Source organism: Mastomys coucha, unplaced genomic scaffold, assembly GCF_008632895.1.
Source record: "Mastomys coucha isolate ucsf_1 unplaced genomic scaffold, UCSF_Mcou_1 pScaffold20, whole genome shotgun sequence".
Classification (NCBI taxonomy): domain Eukaryota; kingdom Metazoa; phylum Chordata; class Mammalia; order Rodentia; family Muridae; genus Mastomys; species Mastomys coucha.
Window position 1 is genome coordinate 34,902,073 of NW_022196903.1, and position 22,253 is coordinate 34,924,325.

The 22,253-nt window shown below is 43.4% G+C and overlaps 1 protein-coding gene across 3 annotated transcripts; it reads right to left on the minus strand.

Annotated features, from left to right (window-relative positions):
- Positions 1-4,296: 4,296 nt before the first annotated feature.
- Mrps33 (mitochondrial ribosomal protein S33) lies at positions 4,297-13,240 on the minus strand. 3 transcript variants are annotated; one of them, XM_031381637.1, is made up of 3 exons: positions 13,129-13,240; positions 7,747-7,987; positions 4,297-4,890 (listed from the first exon to the last, which is right to left on the minus strand). In XM_031381637.1, the coding sequence occupies exons 2-3, from the start codon at positions 7,959-7,961 to the stop codon at positions 4,785-4,787; spliced, it is 321 nt and encodes a 106-aa protein (XP_031237497.1). In that variant the 5' UTR covers positions 7,962-7,987; positions 13,129-13,240; the 3' UTR covers positions 4,297-4,784. The 3 variants fall into 3 exon arrangements, with proteins under 3 accessions (XP_031237497.1, XP_031237498.1, XP_031237499.1); XM_031381638.1 differs by lacking the exon at positions 13,129-13,240 and adding an exon at positions 10,874-11,100; XM_031381639.1 differs by lacking the exon at positions 13,129-13,240 and adding an exon at positions 8,240-8,461.
- Between the last annotated feature and the right edge of the window lie 9,013 nt (positions 13,241-22,253).

Genomic DNA, 22,253 nt, shown 5'->3' on the forward strand with positions numbered 1-22,253 from the left:
TTTGATTGGTGGTTTAGTCCCTGGGAGCTCTGAGGGGTCTGATTGGTTGATACTGTTCTTCCTATGGGGTTACAACCCCCTTCAGCTCTTTCAGTCCTTCCCCTAACTCTTCCATTGGGGTTCCCAGGCTTAGTCCAATGGTTGCCTGTAAGTATCTGCATCTGTATTAGTCAGGTGCTGGCAGAGCTTCTCAGAGGACAGCTATACTAGGCTCCTGTCTGCAAGCAATCTTAGCATCAGCAATAGTTTTGGGGGTTGGTGTCTGCAGATGGGATGGATCCCTACGTGAGGCTGTCTCTGGATGGCCTTTCCTTCAGTCTCTGCTCCATTTTTTTGTCCATGTGTTTCCTTTAGACAGGAACAATTCTGGGTCAAAAATTTTGAGTTGGGTGCACCCATCCCTCAACTGAGGGCTGCGACTATCTACTGGAGATTGTCTCTTTAGGTTCTATCTCCCCACTGTTGGGTATTTCAGCTAATGTCATCCCAATTGGGTCCTGGGACCCTCTTGCATCCCTGGTGTCTGGGACTTTCTAGTGGTTTCTCCCCCTTCACCCCCACCCCATTTCCCACCTCCACTACTAAATATTTCTATTCTTTCTCCTGGCCCTCTGGACTTCTCTCATGTCTCTTCTCATACCTAATTCTGCCCCCTCTTTTTCTCTCCTCCTCCCCTCTCCCACCCAGACCCCTCCCTCCTTCTACCTCTGTCTTAGTTAGGATTTTACTGCTGTGAACAGACACCAAGGCAAGTCTTATAAATGACATTTACTTGGGGATGGCTTACAGGTTCAGAGGTTCAGTCCATTATCATCAAGATAGGAGCATGGCAGCATCCAGGCAGGCATGGTGCAGGCAGAGCTGAGAGTTCTACATCTTCATCTGAAGGAAGCCAGAAACAGACTGGGCATCCTCAGGCAGCTAGGAGGAGGGTCTGAAGCCCACTCTTACAGTGACACACTTCCTCCAACAAGTCCACAACTTTTAATAGTGTCACTCCCTGGACCAAGCATATGCAATCACAACCTCCCGTGATTATTTTGTTCCCCCTTCTAAGTAGGATTGAAGCATCACACTTTGGTCTTCCTTCTTGTTAAGCTTCATATATTCTGTGAGTTGTATCGTGGGTATTCCACTTATCAGTGAGTACATATTATGTATGTCCTTTTGGGTTTAAGTTACCTCTCTCAGGATGATACTTTTCTAGTTCCATCCATTTACCTGCAAACTTCACAAAGTCATCATTTTTAATAACTGAGTAGTACTCCATTCTGTAGATGTACCACATTTTCTGTATCCACTCTTCCATTGAAGGACTTCTGGGTTGTTTCCAGCTTCTGGCCAATATAAATAAGGCTGCTATGAGCACAGTGGAGCATGCTTTTAATATACTATAACAGATTCCATGGCAAAATCCTTTATGCACACTAAATGCCAAACGTTAGAAGGAAGGCACAGGTAGTTTAGGTTTTGACCAGAAATCTGATGATAGCAGTCTAGTTAGTCTAAGTCTAAAGTTGATTTTTTTTTTCAAGGCAGGGTTTCTCTGTATAACCCTGGCTGTCCTGGAACTCACTCTATAGACCAGGTTGGCCTCAAACTCAGAAATCCATCTGCCTCTGCCTCCCAAGTGCTGGGATGTAAGCCGCCTTACCCACCCAGTGGAAGTAAGGAGGCAAACACCGAGCTCTTCCCCATGCAGTTTTATTAGTTTTCTTGTAATCTTGCTTGTTTGTTACATCTTACTTATTTCTACTTACATTTTATTAGTTACATCTTGCTTCTTACATCTTACTTATTACTATTTCTACTTACTCCTATTCCTATTCTTAGTTCTATTCCTACATCTTACTTCTATTCTTACATACTTACTCCTATCTACCATACTTACTCTTCTACCCCATCACCAGCCCTAATTCTACATACTTACTTACTATCTCTACATACTTACTCTTCTAAATCTACATCTTACCTCTAACCCATCACCAGCCCCTAATACTACATATTTACTCCTATCTCCACATACTTACTCTCTCTCCAGTCTCTCTCCAGCCCCCAGCCCTTATGGGTTAAATACTTTCCCTGGTCCCAATCAGCATCAGCTACGTGGCAAAGCATAATAGGCTGCGGGAATTCATGCCAGCTTACATCACAAACTAGAGGCACTCAGCTTCTCCAACTAAGGGCTTGATTATCAATGCTCTCTGCTCTGGCTGGAGACCAGGTGTTCAATATATATGTATATAGGGTGGCAGCTGCGGCTCCCCACACTGGGATTAAAGGTGTGCACCACCACTGCCTGGCTAAAGTTGATTTTTTTTCCCTTGGCTGCATTTATCCACACTGAACCTGGGACACTGGTGTCCTGAACTGCATTGACTCCTATGGCATCTAGTTACTTCCTTCTCATGTATGTCTGAAGCAATTTAGTGTAGACTGTCTTGAGTTTCGAGGTGTTTCTCCAACTGTTGGTTTTTGGGCAGTTTACATGCAAAGAAATCCTAGGTTTCTCCTGATTTTTAGCATGTGGCAGTGGCACACGGATCTGCTGCCGGTTTGCCTTAGTCACTGTTGTTTCGTGAGGTGAAGCCATGACCAAGACAACTCTTACAAAAGAAAGCATTTAACTGGGGGCTTGCTTACAGTTTCGGAGGTTCAGTCCATCATCGTGGTAGGGAACATGGCAGCATGTATAGTGCTAGAGGAGTAGCTGACGTGAACATCCTGACTGGCAGGCTGAGTGAGAGAGAAGTAGGCATAACATGGGCTTCTGAATCCTCAAAGCCCACCTCCAGTGACATACTCCCTCCAACAAGACTGCACCTCCTAATCCTTATAATCCTTTCAAACAATTCCATTCCCTGGTGACCGAGTATTCAAGTATATGAGCCTTTAAGCAACCACAGCCACTGCTAGGCCTTTTGTCAGCCTGAGCTGTTGAAGCTCTTCCAGGAGAGTTTGCTCTCTGCCTTAGGTTTGTGGTTAGCATCTAATGCAGTTACTTGTCCAAACATCTTCTAAGTACCTCTTTATGCAGAGACTCTTTAAAATTTTTGAAAATTATCTTATGTTGTGTGTGTTTTGTCTGCCTGTATGTATGTGCACCACATGTGTGTTTGGGGCCTGCCAGGGCAACCAATCCCCTGACACTGCAGTCAACATGTGGGTACAGAGAGCCAAACCTTGGTCCTCTGCCAGACAAGCACTCTTAACCACTGAGCCATCTCTTCAGCCCTAGGGCTTTTTTATAGGTTGAGGGATCATCACAGCTGTCGCATGTCCAGGCTGTCACTGTTTCCCACCTCAGTGTGTGCCCTGGTTCAGCTGCAGTGTCAGATGCACTGTTTGTAAGCAGATTCCTCAGCTCTTGCCATTCCTCTGTAACAGCAGCAGCTCTCATTCACACAGTTTTGGAGAGACCACATCTATTCATTCTATCACCTCACAACGATGATGAGCTAGGCATATGGCAGGTACTCAGTAGAAAGCTTTAAACGAATGGATTCCGAACCTTCTGTTTGAGTTCAATTCTAGCAGACACAAATCACCCAGTTTTAAGTATCCACCCCCCAAAACAGGCTATATAAACCCTAGCCATACCATCTGGACTATGCATGTTTAAAAATAACATTTGTCTAAACATATGCACTCGAGGTTTTACTAGTCCAGCCCTCATTCAGTGCTTGGGGAAAGAAGATTCTGTCTAAAGTAGCTGATAGGTCTACTCTTGCTTCTGTACATTGCTTTTTAAACAGGACTTTCCCATGACATGCACAGACTGCACCCTTTCCTCTATTCTGAGACAGGGTCTTGCTAAGATGTCCAGGCTAGCTTCAAACTTGCTGTCCTGCCTACGCCTCTTGCCTGGCTTGTCTATGTCCTTATGGTTAAACATGAGCCAGTCAGTGGTCTGTTTCCAATTTTAAGAGCAAGGGTTTCATCTTACTTTAGGGTTTTTCAATCTTCCTTCACTTCAAACACTTCTCCCCATTATTTTTCTCTCATTTACCATTTGTGTTCAGATTTTTTTTTTCCCTTTTGGAAGCTCTCTAAATTTCCTCACGTGATTTTTGTCAATATTTGCATTTATCCACCCATCCCTGTCTCAAAAAGTAGTTTTTTCCCTTTGTAGCATTTAATACTATTATAATACAACACAATTATGTTAAATACATATGTATTTATTAGCCTCTTCTACAAAACTTAAAGCTCTATGAACTAAAAACTGGTTTTTTCCTTCTTAACCACTCTATTGCTAGGCTCCTATACCTTGTATAAAGAAGGCATTCAATAGTCCCTGTTTCAGAAAGCTTTTAATCCCAGTTAAGTACCTTTTAAAGAGCAAGCTTGATGGTGAAGACAAAGGCTCACTGGTCAGAGAGAGGGAAGGTTAGGGCTGGGTGGGGGAGCAATGGAGGAATAAAGAAAGTGCTGGACATTCATAGGGAGGTTCCCCTACTCCAATCCCAACAGCCATTCCAATCTTAAACAAATCACTCAACAACAGTTTATTCATTCCATTATAGAATTAGGTATGCTTCAGACTACAAAACCAAGGCCATTATAATTTTGAAGGATTAGAATATTATCTTCAAGAAACCAGCCAGAGCTTAACTGAAGTGAACACGAACACAGGGTTGGTGTCTGCTGAGGGAAGTCCTGTGAAGACGAATACAGGGTTGATGTCTGCTGGGAGAAGTCCTGTTCCTCTAAGCCTCGGGAAGATACCGAGATGCACTTTCTTAGTCACCGAGGAAGGCGTTCTCTCTCTCCATGAGCTGGTACTATTTCCTCTTTGCAGCTCTTTTCCCTTCTCCTTTCCTTGGTTTCCCCTTCCCACGGAGCTTCTTCAGACGTCTTTGCTCTTCTTTAAAGTCCTGATGCTCATCTCTGGATGAAGAAGGAAAAAACTCAAAGAGCTGTGTTTACCACACTAGAGAAATGACAGTCTAGAACTGTTCTCTTAGGCTGTTGACTGTGGCTGTTCAGGGCATGTGCTTAGTTTGGTGAACAGAAAGTATAGAGGAACCAAGCTGTGGACTGGCTAGGTTATAAGAATTCAGGTGTCAGTATTCCTTATCAGACACAATAATACAAAGAAGAGAGAACTTCCAGGCGAGCCTCGGCAAACCTATGTATCTATAAGATACACTACCTAGTATTTCCCTATGTTAAGGCTAAAGACCTTGGATTAGAATCTCAGTATTGAAAAAGATAAAAAGACTAAACATTGAGAGGAGTAAATCGTGAGTGTAAGTCTTCAGTTGCTGCAAGTCTTTCAGAGATTCTGACTGCCCTAGGAATTAGCATCTCCTAATACAGGCAGTTGTCCAGATCAGCCTGAATGGCAGCGGATGCTACTGGGAAGGGGTCAAGCACATGGAAAACAGACCAAGACAGGCATTAAAGGAGTCATGGCAGCCAGGACTAATTATACATGTGGACAGTGTAGACAGTGAAGACTTCTACAACTGCTTAAAGTGTCTACATTCTAAGACCAAATACCCAAAGAAAGTGCTTAGCATGTAAGCTGTGGAACTCACGTAAACCTGGCAGTAGAACACAGTTCCACCAGATACTAGCTCTGTGACTTTGGATACAAGACCTGGCTCTTTTTTGCACCTTAGTTTCCTCATCTTTAACTGGTTACATGAATAGCTTATGGCTTAAATGTACATTATTAATGGATTTAATAAAATGGACTAAATATATAAAAAAAGATCTTTGCTGGGTCCAACTAAGCTGTTTTTTAAAAGATTGACTTTAAAGAATTTGATATTTTATTCCATGAATAAACACTGAATAAACAGAAATCTATATTGGGATTAGCTAGGAAAGGCAAATAATTCTCAATATAGCTATAATAATTCATCTAAAACAGATGTTGGATCATCTTGTCTAAACTCTGTTGCCCAGGGCACACTCCACAGACCCCTGTGACCTTCCTCCTGCCTCCCAGTCACTGCCTTAGCCTAAACTATTCCTGGGTCATTGCAGGCACACTCCAGCCTCAGGAAGCCTTTGTTCACTCTTGCCTTTGTCCCACAGTTCTTTCCTAGGTCTCATCAGGTTCACTCAGTCCCCACGAGCCTTAGCCTAAACCTCCATGTCCTCTGTGGGGCTGACCCTGGCTGCCCTGCTTACCACAGACCTATCAGCACTCTGGATCCTGCTTAGCTAGTTCTCCCCCCCACCCCCCGCAGCAGGTTCAACATTGTCACAAAACATATATGATGTATGACATCATTCCCCAGTCTTTGTTCTCCACCAGACAGAAAACTCTACAAAGCCTGCTAGCACGTCATGCTAGCTTGTTAACTGAGTGAATCAACTGTTCCGGGCGCTTACACTTCCCTCCCTCTTTTGCAGGCCTTTACATCAGACTTTCTTTTTGAGGTGGCGTCTACATTCAACCTGTCTGATATTACAGATGGTCATGCACTGAAGACATCAATTTACCATTAACTACGGACTAAACACATACAAATAGCTTTGCTAGTCAATGAACAACTAAGTGTTTGGTATTTTTCCCATCTTCAAAGATAATTCCATCTCTGTTCTTCAAATCAACAAAAAGAATAGTACAAAGCAGCATATTAAGATAGTTGAATGTGATTTTGTTATGGGCTGTAACTTTCCATGGGATTTGGCTTCTTATATTTTATTCTGGGTCATAATAAAATTAGTTTTTTTTTCCCCCTGTGGCAAGACTAAAGGCACAGGAGAGAGTCCCATACAATTGCAGACAGTCAGAAGCAGGTCGTACATTATAATTTCCAGTAACTTATTAATTTAGACTCTCCACTTGTTTTGTTCTTCGCTGCTCCTTTACTGTTCATCCTAAGTAGCATCACATGGAAAGTACTTAAAAAAATATGTTGGATAAATGAATATACCAATGTTTAGCTCTCTGGAATGAGTATGTATCATGCTGTGCTATTAATTTTATATTACAACAAATAGTCCCAAATTAATGGTTAGGTCCAATTAAAACATGTTATATTTTAAAGATGGTATGCAATTAAATTTTATGAAATATACTGTTTTAATTCTTTGTAAGGAGCATGTATTAGTTTGGAAATAAAAAAGAAAGGAAAAAATGGCTTTCTAGGTATTTTATCCTTTTTTTTGCCCCCCCACAAAGGTCTTAAGCACTCACTTTTTAGACCTATCAAACATATAAAACACAGTATTTAAAAGTTATATAATTTATAAATTACCCTTAAAAGTGAAATACAGCTTATTCAAGCCAAATTAATATATCAAAAAGGCACAAAATAAAATGCCAGAAGCGAGTGGGAGGAATAAGAATGTCAACGAAACTGCCACTGGCAGAGACCGGAGGCTCCTACACACCCAGTAAGAGGCAGAGCAGTATGGAGGAGGGGGCAGGACCAAGAACCAGCGGCTCTAGGAACCACGGTGCTTGAGGGGGTGGTGTGCTGGTGTGGTGGTGGTGGGGTGTTATACCTCAACCACTTTGATCCATTCAACTGTCTCCATCCTTTTTAGAGCAGTTTTAAATGAAAGAACACAATTTGATGTCAGTTATACTTTACACATAAGCATATGTTTCTGTTTGTTTATGAATCAGGCAATTTTGACTCCCCCCCTCCCCCTTACCCTTTGATTCACCTGGACTCCCGTAAGAACCACAAAACTGTAGTGAGAGACAAGCTAATTGTTTTCCTTGGCTGCTCTTCTAAAACCACCTCTCACAAAACCCTATCTTTCCCCGCTCATCACCTGTAAAGGCCAAGGAAACGGAGGGTGCCCATGAGCGCAAAATACGTGTTGTGATTTGGGTACCAGTCATAAGTCTCTTTCTTCTTGGCTAAGGGCTGCTCGCTGAACAGGTTCACCACTTTCATGGACTTTGAATCAGTAGGCCTGGCCACTTCACCAAAGATCCGGGCACTCAGACGAGACATGCGCAGTGCATACTCGGAAAGCGGAGACATTTCTTCAGCAGTAAAGAACAAGATTCCTATAGAAAAGGAGATTAATAGGTGAGCGTGAGAAATCGCACATTTCTCTAGTAAACATTTTAGAAAGTGAAAATATAGCAAGCCACCCATGAATTATTATGGGCCTTGGGCAGGATCTGCCCTGGGGCAGAGACGTGTCCACTCTACAGCTGCTTCTCGTCTCTGGCCTGCAGTTTTCACATTCTGTGTTCATGTACTGTTTCTTCGGTGTATTGCCTTTCTTACAATTTGTAATTTAGTAGGTTATTTACCTGTCAAGTTTCCTTCTTTGCAAGCTGGATGAAGGAGTCAGGGAAACAAGTTATTCTGCTATGGCATCGTTATTATACCTTTAGAAAACAACCACCCAAGCAATCTGCAAGGAAATATGCTGACTGCTTGCCATCTAAAGGTGTAATCACGGCAAAGAAGTCATTATGCTGTTGTCTTTATTATCAGTCCTTTGAACACTGTTCTCCTCGAGGGCACCAGATGGCTCTGAGAACTGCTAATGAGTTATGAGGTCATTTGGCCTCTAGGTTACTGGATTGAATTCTGCCTAGCAACTGCAAGCCATGTGGGAAAAACAGACAGCGGTTCTATAGAAACAAAATTCAACAGCTCAAATAAAGCTCATCAGCTCAAAAGATTTGTTATTCCTGAACAAAAGCCACTTAGGAATCACGGTGCTCTATCAGCCTCAATGCAGACTAGCTCAACAGTGACTGTCTTCAGAGGCACAGAATGATGGAACAGGTGGGAGAGTGATAACTAGGGCATTAAAAAACTATAGCTAACAGATGTAACACATGATGGACATGTAAAAATCAAGCATGCTTCTGGGGGCTAGAGAGAGAGCTCAGCGTGAAGAATGCTTGCTCTTCCAGAGGACAGTCCAGTCCACAGCACCCATGCTGGACTGCCCCCTACTGCCTGTAAATCCAGCTCCATGGGACCTGATGCTTTCTTCTGGCCTCTGTGGGCACTGCACACACAAATGGCATGCATTCACACAGGCATAGAGATATAGACACACACAATAAAAAGTAAAAAAAAAAAATATATATATATATATATATATATACACTTGGTGGTGGTGGCACACTGCTTTCATCCCAGCATTTGGGAGGCAGAGACAGGAGGATCTGAGTTGGAAGCCAGCCTGGTCTACAGAGTGAGCGCTAGGACAGCCAGAGCTACACAGAGAAACCCTGTCTCGAAAAACCAAAACCAAAACCAAACCAAAACAAAACAACTACAAAAAAGTAAAAAAAAAAAAAAAATTACCACCACTACTACCAAAACCAATGCTTCCGGTAGAATAACTCTGCCATCTCATCTAGGTCAGACATATGGCCTATTGTTGGCAGCACATACCAGTATATGTGAAATTTTCATGCAAAGATGAGAATCCTTGCTGGCTAAAAGACTATCTGGGGGACAGTTTGGTTGAGATGTGTAGGAGCTAGCTTTTAATCGTAAAAAAGGCTTAAATCTATCTTGAAAAAACGAATGAGAGAACTCTACCCAAACTTCCCAAGGAGAAGGGCTAACGTAGAACAGCTCTTCAGAGTGCTGCACACTACCCTTGCAAAGCAAAGTCGGCTTCCATCAGACTAATACTTCAGAAATAGAAATGCCAGGAGAGCGTGGGAGGAAACAAGAACGCCAATAAAATGCCACCTGCAGAGAAGAGGTTCCCACACACCTGCTAAAAGACAAGACTAGGTAGGGGGCACCTGATGCATTTCAAAATAGTGCTTGCAAGAAAATAAACTGTTTGTTTGAGCAAAGTTTTAATGCTATTTCAACATCCAGAAACAGAACAGAGGTTGACCTTAGGGCAATTGTAGAACATCAACGTCAAACCATTATTACTCTGAATGCCAACTAGATGATCTTGGGCCAGCAGTGCCACCCAAAGGCTAGCCAGGGGAGAAGACTCATAGTGTCATTCAAACCAATCTGGGCTCCTGCAGCTTTCTTTGCTCTTTCCTTTTTACACCCTGCTCTCCAGGGTAGACTGTGTGGATGCAGATGGGTTTGGGCTGGTGTTATCAGAACAAAGCTTTCATTTTTATCACGGGAAAAGGCAACATTATTAGTTTACATCTAAGGAGAATAGAACAGTGTCATAACTCTTCCAGGGCCTTTAGATGTCCAGAAGTCTTCAGAAGCAGCCATGTTTCTATGTATGCTTTAATCACCACCAGCACCAGCACCACCACCACAAATAACGAGAAATCTCCCTCAAAACCTGACTTTTTCCAAACACAAGTTTAAACAAACTTTTTTCCACTCATTTTGCCTTCTTTTTGCTTAATTATTAGTATAGTATCAGAATAGATTTTCACTGTAATTGCATAACATTTCCAGAGATACTTTAAAGCAGTCTGGGAACTAACATTTGCTACAACATTTAAAAGAAAATACATCTTGAATTCCCAATCACTTGCTTCCTAAATAGAGATTACAGGATGAGACCTGGCTTTGTACCCTGGCTCTGTCATTTTATCTGTGCTGAACTCTGCCTGTCTAAATTTTACTTTCCATTTTTCTGAAATGAAAGACTGCAGGGATACCGTGAGACGTTAAGGACAGTGGCACTCAGTAAATGGTAACTCACAAAAGGAACAACCCTAAACCTCTTTGACAGCTTGGTGTTGGTGTGTTCCACATAGACGCCTTTTGTTTGTTGACTCCTTTTGAGTGCACAAGCACACACAGTTACTCCCGTACCTCCCTGAAATGATACCCTCATTTACAAAGCCTTAAGTGGGGGTGGGGGGTGGGGGGTGGAGGGATTGGGGGAGCATGGGGCCAGCCAGAACCTTGGTAACCTGACAGGCAGGAAGGAGAGGAAGAGACTCTAGAAAGCAGCTATGCCAAGGTAACTCCATACTCACTTTGCAGTGTAGCAGACAGGTGGGATATATAATCAGTAATAAGATCAGATCAGACTCCATGGCAACACAGACCACAAAACCCAAGTCCTAAAACGACATTCTTTATGACAAACAAAGAGAATAAACCTCTTTAGACCCTGACTCAGCCCTACTCTCAGCACTGTGGCTTTAGCTTCCTTCCATAGCATGGCCACACATCCCAGTAAATGACAGGGGAACTGATAAACGCACGCACGCACGCACGCACGCACGCACGCACGCACGCACGCACGCACGCACGCACGCACGCACGCACGCACGCACGCACAGAGGATGTGCTTTTTAAAAAAGCTTTAAAAATTGCATTCATTTATTTTCTGCTGTTATGTACATATGTATGTAAGCATGTATGTATATATGTGGACACACATGTGCTACAATACACATGTGGAGGTACGAGGACACTTAATGTTCCCTGATCATTAGGGTAGATTGCAGTGTCCATTGAGCCATCTCACTGCTCTGGTAAACTTTAAGTATAAACAACACACAAATAAACCAACAGAGGTCAATTGTGGCCTTCAAACCTGGCACTCCAAAGCACAAGCTAGTGAGTCTCTGTGAGTTCAAGACCAGTCTTGTTCTAAGTGGATTTTTTAGGCAAGCTGGGGCTACATGGTGAGACCCCGTCTCAAAACAAAAACATATGCTAAAAATGACTGCTTTCTATAAGCAGGTCCTAAGACTGATTGGTACATCGCTACCTCCCTTCCCCTTCTCTAACTTTAAATTTAAAAAAAAAAAAATGAGGCTGGAGAGATGGCTTAGCAGTTTAGGTGCTTGTCGCCAGCCCTGCAATCTGAGTGCAATCTCTGGAACTCCCATGGTGGAAGGAGAGGACTCCCTCAAGGTGTCTTTTGACCTCTGCATGCCTGAGCACACACATATACATGTAGAAGAAAATTTAAAAATTTAGGATTTTTCAGGATTTTAGCATGCTTTCTTAAAGGATTTCAATTTTATGAAAGAATATAACCTTTTAAAGTGACATTAAGTCAAATAATTTACATGCCAATTAGATTTCAATTCACATAAAATTATCCTAGGAGTTACACCATAGCGTAAAAATTAAAAGCAACCAAACAACCACACAAAAGTTATTTGTGGGTGGGTCTGTGTGAATGTGTGCCCAGGGAGGCAAAATGGAGAGAGTTGCCCTAGACCGGTGGTTCTCAACCTTCCTAATTGCGGTGACCCTTTAATACTGTTCCTCATGTCGTAGTGACCCCTTCTACCATAAATTATTTCATAACTGTAGTTCTGCTGTTATGAATTTATGAACATAATGTAAATATCTGAAATGCAGGATATCTGATATGTGACCCAAGGGTTGAGAACTGCTGCCCTATAATGGCGTTATAGGTGGTTGTGAGCTATCTGACATATAGGTACTAACCTGCACTATTAACTACTGAGCCATCTCTTCAGCCCCACAAATTAGTTCCTTTGAAATACCATGTTTCTTTAAATGAGAATTAAAGAAAAATACAGGAGAAAGTAACTGTTGAAAATGAGAAGCAAAACCAAATTAAGTATGCCAAGCAAAACACATAAAGCCCACATCTGAAAATGCAGAACTCCCTTTTTTCCCCTTTGGCATAAAAAGGCAAATTTATCTTTCTCAGGGATCTATTTATTTTGAATGCTTGCAGGTACATTTGTGTGCGTATAAGTGTAGGTCAGCCACCAAGATCAGGAGTCCAATTGCTCTTCACCTTATTATTTTGAGACTGACATGAAAAGCTTAAGGCATAGTGACTGCCTAATCACGACCCAAGGAATGCATACGAGTTGTAACTGAGAAGCAACCTGCTCAGAACGAGCATTTAAAAATTGGTACCAATTATTTTACTGGGTCACAGGGCATGGACGCCTCCGAATAGATAACTTTATTTTGTGCAGCAAGAACAACTCATACTCTCCGCTGTCTGATTTGATCCCTCCTCCGGTGATGGAAGCTGTAGTAGTGTCATTCATTTTCCCAAGCATCATCTAAATTGCATTTTAAATCACAAGCAACAAATATCGTCGGCACTTCCCACACAAAACTGAGTGCCAACGGCGGGCTAACTAGGAGAAAGGAAGTGCATTTTTGGTTTGTTCAATTCTACCCAGGACGCAGGAAAAGTCCCAGGTGTTTGTGGGGTACGCGTGGAACCCCCCAGGTAGGACCCTAACTGCCATCTGCCGTGACCCCAGCACTCTGCGCGCCTTACCTGCTCCTGAACTCGCGCGCGCGCGCCCCCGGAAGGCCCGCCCCCTCGCTTGCTCCCAGCTCCAGAGAGCAGGAGAGAGGCGGAAGTTTGGTGGCTAGAGCGGAGTCGGCCGACAACCCGGAACTACTCTCGTTCCCTGGGGGCGGGACCTCGGGCGACACCTAGCGTCCGGGCTCGCTCTGAGCCGAGGGCCTCCGCCCGTGAGGAAGGCCCGGTGTGTGGGTGTGGTTCTGAGAGTGGGGGAGTCTTGGCTTTCCAGGAAGGTTCTGGAGGGATCACACGTTTCATTTTGTTGAGAATAGCCAGAGCTGAGTCCCTCGTCTCTGAAGCTACTTGCTCTGTGACAATAGAATGAAATGCAGTATTTTTCCTTTGTCCTCACGTTTCACTTTTCTTTTCTTTTCATTAGAGAAGCTAGCTCTGAGTCTTTCTGACCCTGTTAGATTCCTGTCAGTCAAGCTGTTGAGCTGTGTTTCTCACTTCGGGGTACAGGGATGGAACTGTTGGGTAGCACAGAGAGAATTGTGTCTTGGAAGGTAGCCCAAGTTCTGCTTTTCTTTGTACATTTGGATAAGCTATTGTAAAATTCTGTCCCTGGCCTTTTTCTTTTCTTGTTTGTTTTGTTTTGTTTGTTGAGACAGGGTTTCTCTGTGTAGCCTTGGCTGTCTTGGAACTCACTATGTAGACCAGGCTGGCCTCAAATTCAGACATCCATCTGCCTCTTCCTCCTAAGTGCTTGGTATTAAAGGTACACACCTGGGCCATCAACCCCGGACTCATGTTAAACTTTTATGATAAACTCTCAATTAAAAAAAAAAAGCAAGATGTCCTAACTGTGGAGCAAGAAAATATCGTAACAGACAGTTATGAGATCAATCATGAGATCTTGAGCAATCTCAAAAGAAATCAGATTTGTGGACCAAGAAAACTGCAGCCCTTTCTGTGCAGCTGTGTCAGCTGCTGGTCAGAGTGTCCTTTATGGTTAACAACTGTCCTTGGGGCTGAAGATAGGTTGTTCACACCGCATCAACAACTAAGGCTCCGGGGTATTTGCCCACGAGGGCACTAGTGAAGGGTCAACACCATGACTTCATTACAGTATCATTCTCATTGTGGGCTTGGCCTCCATTATAAGCTTTTCTAGAGGATCCTGAGAAGAAATATCCTTAAAAAGTGATCTGACCCACTGTGATTTGGGAAAGAGAAAGGCTCACCCTACTCTGTCAGTATGACACCCGCTTTATAAATATAAGAATTAAAAAAACAATTACCACAGGGGATCTCCTGTGCTGCTCCCCTTCTCTTTGGGACAGCCCAGTCCTTGAAATATTCACTTTCTTGTTAGGTACACTGCTTAAACTGTGTGTGCCCTCTGAAATTTTCCCTTGGAGGGGAAAAAAACCAACCAACCAACCAACCAACCAACCAAACAAACGAGCTGAGAGACCGCCTCCCATAAAAAAAGGCATGCCTCCTCTCATCGACAACAGAAACACTCCCAGTATTTTGCTCCCTGCAAAATCTGCTTTCAATAGAGGCACCTTTTATAGGGATTACGATACAGCGCTTATTGAGTGCTTGGTAGGTCGATAGAGGAACGAGTACTTAGTTTCTGAGCATTAATCAAGACCTTACATAAATACACTAAAATAGATTTTAGAATTGAGACAAGTCAGCAGCAAGTTCCTGAAGAGGGTATTTAATTGATGTTGTCTTGCTCCTATAGAATTTGTGTTTGCCAAGTTTTAATACGTTATCAACCCACATGAGAGTAGGCAATCTTATTAACATTTACACCAAGGCTGTTAAAGTCCTATGCATAGGTACAGCCACCTACCCCAGTGTCCTAGGTGGCACCAGTCCTTGGAGAGCTTTCCCGTGCATTTTCTGTTTCTGTAGGTTTGGGTTGTTTTTAATCAATGCCTCTAAGTTTTATAAACCTCTATTCTAGTTTGCCTCTCTGTTGCTGTGATGAAACACTGGCCAAAAACTACTTGGGGAGCAAACTTTATTTGGCTTGTGGCTTACAGTCTATAATCGTCTGGAGAGACGAAAGCAGGGGCTAACGGCAGGAACTGAAGCGGAGATCATGGAGGAACACTGCTTACTGGTTTGCTCCCATGACTTGCTCAGCTTGCTTTCTTTTATAACCCAGGACAGCTTACACAGGAATGACACTGCCCACAGGGGGTTTGACACTCCCAAATTGATTAGTAATCAAGAGAATGTCCCACAATTTGATGGAGGCAATTATTCAATTAAAGTTATGTCTTTCTGGGTGACTCTACATCAAGTTGATTAAAAACTGACCAGCAACAATTCTTTTATGTATTGGCTGTTAGCTTTAAAGCTAAATTTGTAATTGACTCATGGCATGAAATATTCCAAATATATATATATGTATATATATATACATATATATATATATCCCCTATATATGGGTTGATAACATATTAAAACTTGGCAAACACAAATTCTTTATGAGCGAAGACAATGTCAACTGAATACCCTCTAGGTATAGAACTCACTGCTGACTTGCCTTAATTCCAAAATCTATTTTAGTGTAAGGCCTTGATAAATACACAGAATAAAGTGCTCATTTCTCAATCAACCTACCAAGTGTTCAATAAGCGCTATATAAAAGGTGGCAGTACTGAAACTATACATGCGGAGTGGGTTCCAAGACATGGTTTGTGGTCATCATAATTTATGGGTGCTCAACACACAGATTTGAATATAATACATGCACAGCTTATGTTATACTTTAAATTATTTCTAGATTAGCAGTAATACATATGTAAAAGACATGTAAATAGTTGTTATACTGTATTGGTAAGGCAACAGTGACAAGAGAAAAAAATGTTTGTCCATATTTACTCCATATGCAAGTTTACCCCCAAATGTTATTGATCTATGATTAAGTGAATCTATGTATGGAAACCCACAGATGTTGAGGGCCTGCTGGATTTGTATACTGCTTGTTGGTTCTATTTTGTATGTTTTTAAAATCATTTTAATTGATTTGCTATATTAAAAAAAGTTGGTTTAGCCAGGCGGTGGTGGCTCACGCCTTTAATCCCAGCACTTGGGAGGCAGAGGCAGGCAGATTTCTGAGTTTGAGGCCAGCCTGGTCTACAGAGTGAGTTCCAGGACAGCCAAGGCTACACAGAGAAACCCTGTCTTGAAAACAACAACAACAAAAAAGTTGGTTTTAATTGTGTGTGTGTCTGTCTCTGTGTAGTTATGTTCATGTGAGGACATGTGCCAGTGGAGGCCAGAAGGGACCATCATATCCCCTGGAGGTGAAGCTGTAGGTGTTTGTGAGCCATCTGACACAGGTGCTGGGAACTGAATTTGGGTCCTGTTCGAGAGCAGTATGTGTTCATAACTGCTGAGTCATTTCTTTGCTGATTTGTATTATTAGTAGTATGTTTTGTGAATATTTTTAAATGACATCATATTTCCTTCCTTCATTTTTTTAAGGCATGGTCTCCCTGTGTAGACTTGACTTTGCTATGCAGATCATGTTGGCCTTAGGCCCCACAGAGACCCATCTGTCTCTACCTCCTGAGTGATGTGACTAAAGGCATGTTTCATCATGCCTGGCAATAAATCTTTCTTAAAACACAGCCAGGTTTATATCTTAGTTTGTGTTTCATTGCTATGTAGAGACACCATGACCAAGGCAACTTTTTTTTTTTTTTCCCCCAAGGGCAACATTTAATTAGGGCTGGCTTATAGTTTCAGAGGTTCAGTCCATTATCATCATAGCAGGAAGCATGGTAGCATACAGGCAGACATGGTGCTGGAAAAGGAACCTAGAGTTCTACATCTTTTCTGGGTAGGCTCTCTGCCAACAGAACCAGATGAGAGGGAGAGAGCCCGGTCCAGCCGAGCTTCTTGGGGCTGAGTGGGATGGTGAATGTCCCGGCTAGGATCTCTTGCCTCTGGAGCCTGGAGTCTGTCAAAGCAGGAACTCATTTTTATGTATCAATCCTTTCTTTATAAAGGGCTGAGAGAGGAGGCAGAGTTTTCTGCTGAGGTGAGATGACATAGGGGGAGGGGAAAGTTGAGGAGGAGTATGGGGTTACTGATGGAGCCAACAAAGTTACTCTACGTCAGCAGGATCTAGGCAAAGGCAGGCTTAAGCAGGTTGTGTTGAGTCACTCCAGTATGGAAATGACTGAGACAGTTTACAAAACTCGAGTCAGGCTCAGGTTTATCCTCAAGGCCTAAACCAGGGCCAAATAGAGCCCAACATCTCCCCCTTTTGTTTTTGTAATGAGCAGGTTACATGGCTTCTGTCTTAGGTTGTTCCCCACATGAGGATCTTACATGTCTTTGAATACCATGTGTCACTCTGGCTCAAGGGGCATGCTCCACGACCTGCCTTAGGTTGTCCCAGCACATCTGAGATCTTACCTGTCATTGGTCAAATGGAGAGCAGGGAAGGGTCGCTCATATTCTGAGGGCCAATCGTATGTTAATCTTGGCTCTCGGGAAGTGAGCCTTTGATAAGGAGCCTGGACCTGATGAAGCCTGATTGCCTTTATACACTGTTGGATGAATTGTGTATTAAGTAAACATGGCCCCACTGTGGGAGGGAGAAAGAGAAGGAAGAAGGGATCAGGGAGGGGAAGTAGGTAGGACAGGAAGCCATGGAGGCCAGTCCACAGTGGGTTGTCTTGAAACTCTCTCTTCCTCTTCTCTAAGTCTTCCTGGATCATTGAATCCCCCCATCAATCTTTTGCAGGGTCTTCATTGTCGATGACAGGGGGATCTTCACTCTTTTTTTCTTGATGACTCTGTGAAGGAAGCAGAAGGAGGGCTCTCAGGGCTGGAAATGTTCCTGGAGTGATTAATATCGCCATCCCCCTGTTGGGGCAGGTATTTTATGTCTCTGGCAGGTATCCAGATTGGTCTTTTCTCATTTTGGGGAAACACGCAGCCAAACCCCCTTCCAGCTGTCAAGAGCGGGTCTGGCCCTCTCCAAGCTCCAAGCTCAGTGAGTCTTTCCACCTGACCCAAATGGAGCTGTAGGAAACCGATGAAGACCAATGTTTTTGAAATGGGGACAGATGTGGATCCTCTTTGGAAAAGTTCAAAATATTCATGATAAATAGTACCTTTTTCAATTGATCGTGTGGGGGGAGAGACTCCCCCTTTTGTTTTTGTAATTGAGCCTTAAGGACTCGGTTATGGCATTCTACAATAGCTTGTCCCCTGGGATTATATGGAATTCCTGTTGAATGGGTAATTTTCCACATCCTTAAAAACTTTAAAAAGGCTTGACTTATAAAGCATGGGCCATTATCAGTTTTTATCTGATCAGGCAATCCAAGAATAGCAAAATATTGGATCATATGACTTATGGCATGTTTGGCTTTTTCTCCAGTATGTGCAGAAGCCCAGCAGGCATGGGAAAAGGTATCAACAGATACAAAAACATATTTAAGCTTTTCAAAAGAAGAATGATGAGTAACATCTATCTGCCATAAATGGTTGGATCGAAGTCCATGGGGGTTGCTTCCCAAAGTCTGGAGGGGATGCATTTGGAGGAAAGGTTGGCAAGACTTGTATGTGTGGACAATCTTTTTAAGATCCTTGACTGGTATATGGGGGAACCTATAATGGAGGCCCCTCCAGTTAGTATGGGTCAAGAGGTGAAAGTGGGTGGCCTCTGAGACAGTGTTACATTGGAGTCCAGATGCTGCCTGGTCAGCCAGGCTGCTTCCCTTTGACAAAAAGCCTGGGAGATTTTGGTGACCTCTGAGATGCTGAATATAAATAGGGTTCTGTCCTTGTCTAAGGAGGACACATGCCCGAATCATCAAAGGGGACATTGGACCAGAATCCAGCCCAATATGGGCTTCAGGCAAACTGAACCACATATAAACTATCTGAAAACAAATTAAACATACCAGGGATGGAATCCAATGCCATCACTACAGCAAAGAGCTCTTTAAATTGGGCTGACCCCTCTATCTCATACACCTTAGAACTAACAGGTCCAGGATCATTATTTTTCCCAAAAGAGGGATAGACGACCACTGAGGATCCTAGTCGCCCACCATCAGTAAAGACCGTGGGAGAATTAGGATCAGGTTTAGATAAAAAGAGTCTGGGAGGCATCCACTCCAACCTAGAAAACAAGCTCATCCATCTATGGGGACCAAAATGCCAGTTAATCTCACCCAGGGAGCCTTTGAGGGCCAGGGCTATATGCTCATTGTTTCTTTGTAGCCAGGTAACATCAACCATCCTGAGGGGAGTAACTATAGACTGAGGATCTATTCCAAACAGTCCTGGGTATGTGTACAATTGAAACATTTCTTTCCTTAAAGATACAGTGTTGGTTCTGTTCTCCCAGCACTCCTCCTGGTAAAAGCCCATCCATTTAAGGAACATGGGTGAGGGGAGTGCAGCCTTGACCATTTCCTTCCAATCTCTAGGGGTGAGGGCCTGGTGGGCAAAGCCCTCAAGGATGGTTTCTACCCAGGGTGAATGAGGGCCATCCTCTGCTACTGCTTTCTTTAGTTCCTTAAGGTCTTGGGCTTCCCAGGGATACCAAGCTGCTGCCAGGGTTAACATTAACCTGAAACAGGTGGCTAGTATCTCCCAAGCTTAATTCCCCCACCCCCGCATAGGGCTGCAGTGCTGAAGGCAGCTGCAGAGGGGAAACCTGGAAGGAGTCAGTTGGGGGGTCAGAGAAAGGTAGTCTCGAAGGCAGGGCCCCACTGGAGGACCAGGTAGCTGTGCTACAGGAACAGTAAAGGAACTCGGTGGGGGGGGGGAGAGGGAGGGTTCTATCTGGGAAAGTACTGCCCCATAATTCATGGGGGTACACTCACCCGCAGACCAGCCGATTACCCGTCCAATTACCCGTCAGCGAACTTTCATGGGGGGGTGGTGTCTCCTCACACGGGGCACCAATTCTGCCGGGCAGGCTCTCTGCGGACAGAACCAGGAGAGAGGGAGAGAGCCCGGTCCAGCCGAGCCTCTTGGGGCTGAGCGGGATGGTGAGTGTCCCAGCTAGGATCTCCTGCCTCTGGAGCCTGGAGTCTGTCAAAGCAGGAACTGTTTTTATGGATCAATCCTTTCTTTATAAAGGGTTGAGAGAGGAGGCAGAGTTTTCTGCTGAGGTGAGATGACATAGGGGGAGGGGAAAGTTGAGGAGGAGTATGGGGTTACTGACGAGCCAACAAAGTTACTCTATGTCAGCAGGAGCTAGGCAAAGGCAGGCTTAAGCAGGTTGTGTTGAGTCACTCCAGTATGGAAATGACTGAGACAGTTTACAAAACTCAGCCAGGCTCAGGTTTATCCTCAAGGCCCAAACCAGGGCCAAATAGAGCCCAACACATCTTGATCCAAAGGCAGCCAGGAGAAGATGGACTCCTCTTTACTGGATGGAACTTGAGCCTAGAACCTCAAAGCCCACCACCAAGGTAACACACTTCCTTCAATAAGGCCACACCTACTTCAACAATGCCACACCTCCTAATAGTGCATATTCAAACCACCACAGTATTCCTTGTTTTTCTGTTAATAACCTGATGCCGTAGATTTGGTATGTTGAAAAGAGGTTTCTTTTAGCTTCTAGTTCTGTTTGAAGCACTTGGTAACAGCTTTCATTTCCGGGGTATGTGTACAATGTTTGTGTGCACATTCATGTCAGGGAACAATCTAGGGTGTTGGCTCTTGCCTTGCACCTTTTCTAGCACGGGGTGACTCTTGTTTATGCTGAGTACATCAGGCAGGCTGGCCTGGCAATAGTCTTGTCTTCTCTGGTCTCCCTGTCCTGGTGTGTTGGTGTGTGATGGGTGCTACTGCAGTCAGCTTTTGTGCGTGTCCTGGAGGTTCTGATTTAGCTCGTCCAGGTGCATAGCAAGTGCTTTTCACGCTGAGCTATCCCCCTGTGTTCCTGGCAATAGCCCTCGTGCCCCCAGAATCTTAAGGCGGTACGGAGCAGCACGGGGCAAGAGACAGGGAGCATGTCTGTATCTTACTGGTCTCTGATGAAACCACCAGCATCCACTCATGAGGACTCCACCCCGCTTATTTAATACTAATTACCTCCCAAGGGCCCCATCTCTAAGTGCCCACATTGGATTAACTTTTCACCCTCTTAATACCTCACAGTGAGGATTAAGTTTCAACCCACGAACCCGTCACAGATACTCCCAAGCCACATCCCAAACCATAGTACAAGGAGGTATAGAGAGTGATAGGTGGGCACTGACTGTTGTCAAGTAGAATTTACAAGGGTTGCTGGAATTAAATATCATACCCAGCGGCTTACCACAATGAGTTTAGTCATCATCTCTCTGGAAGTTAGATGTTGAAATTCAGTTTTACTGCACTAAAATCAGGACACAGACTAGGTTTTGTTCCTTTTTAGAACATAGGCTCCTTCAGGGAGAATAATCAGTGCTTTAGCTCTTCTGACTCTGTCTACTGGTTACTGGCCCTCATTGGTTTGTGGCCACAACATTTCAATCTTCAAGGCTAGTATCTTCAAATATTCCTTTGCTCCCTACTCTTCTTGCCTTCTCCTTTGTGGGATAGATTTTTCCGTCGATCTTAAAAGATTCATATGACTCACCTGGCTAGTCCTAGATAATCTTTATATCTCAAGACCCTTAATCTAACTATACATTTAAAGGCTCTGTTCCAATACAGAGTAATGCAAATAGGGATTATTTGACGTTTCTTCCTATTTGTAGAGCTTTTTTACTATTTTTCATACTTTATTTCTCTAGCAAAGAACTAGAAGATGATATTGAATAAGAGTGAACAGAGTGGACACTTTTGTCTTGTTCCTGGTTTTACAGGGAATTATAAAAGTTCTTCCACTTAGTATAATGTGGCATAAATTTGTCATATATATTCTTTATTATGTTGAGGTGCGCTTTTCTATTTTCTTCAGGGCTTTTATCATGAAGAGATATTGAACTTCGACAAAGGCTTTTCTGCATTTATTGTTATTGTATGACTTCTGACCTTGAACTTAGAATTATCCTGACTCAGTCTCCAGAATGTTGGAATTACAGACTTAAATCACCAGATCTCACTATAGTAGTTTTATTTTTAATAGCCTAAACTAAGAAACCACTCAAATGGTCATC

What these genes read in the sequence shown, in the direction of transcription:
- Mrps33 (XM_031381637.1), bottom strand. Translation starts at nt 7,961, where the DNA reads ATGTCTCCGCTTTCCGAGTATGCACTGCGCATGTCTCGTCTGAGTGCC. An exon ending in CGTTTCCTTGGCCTTTACAG is followed by an intron (nt 4,891 to 7,746) that starts GTGATGAGCGGG and finishes TTCTTCATCCAG; the next exon opens with AGATGAGCATCAGGACTTTA.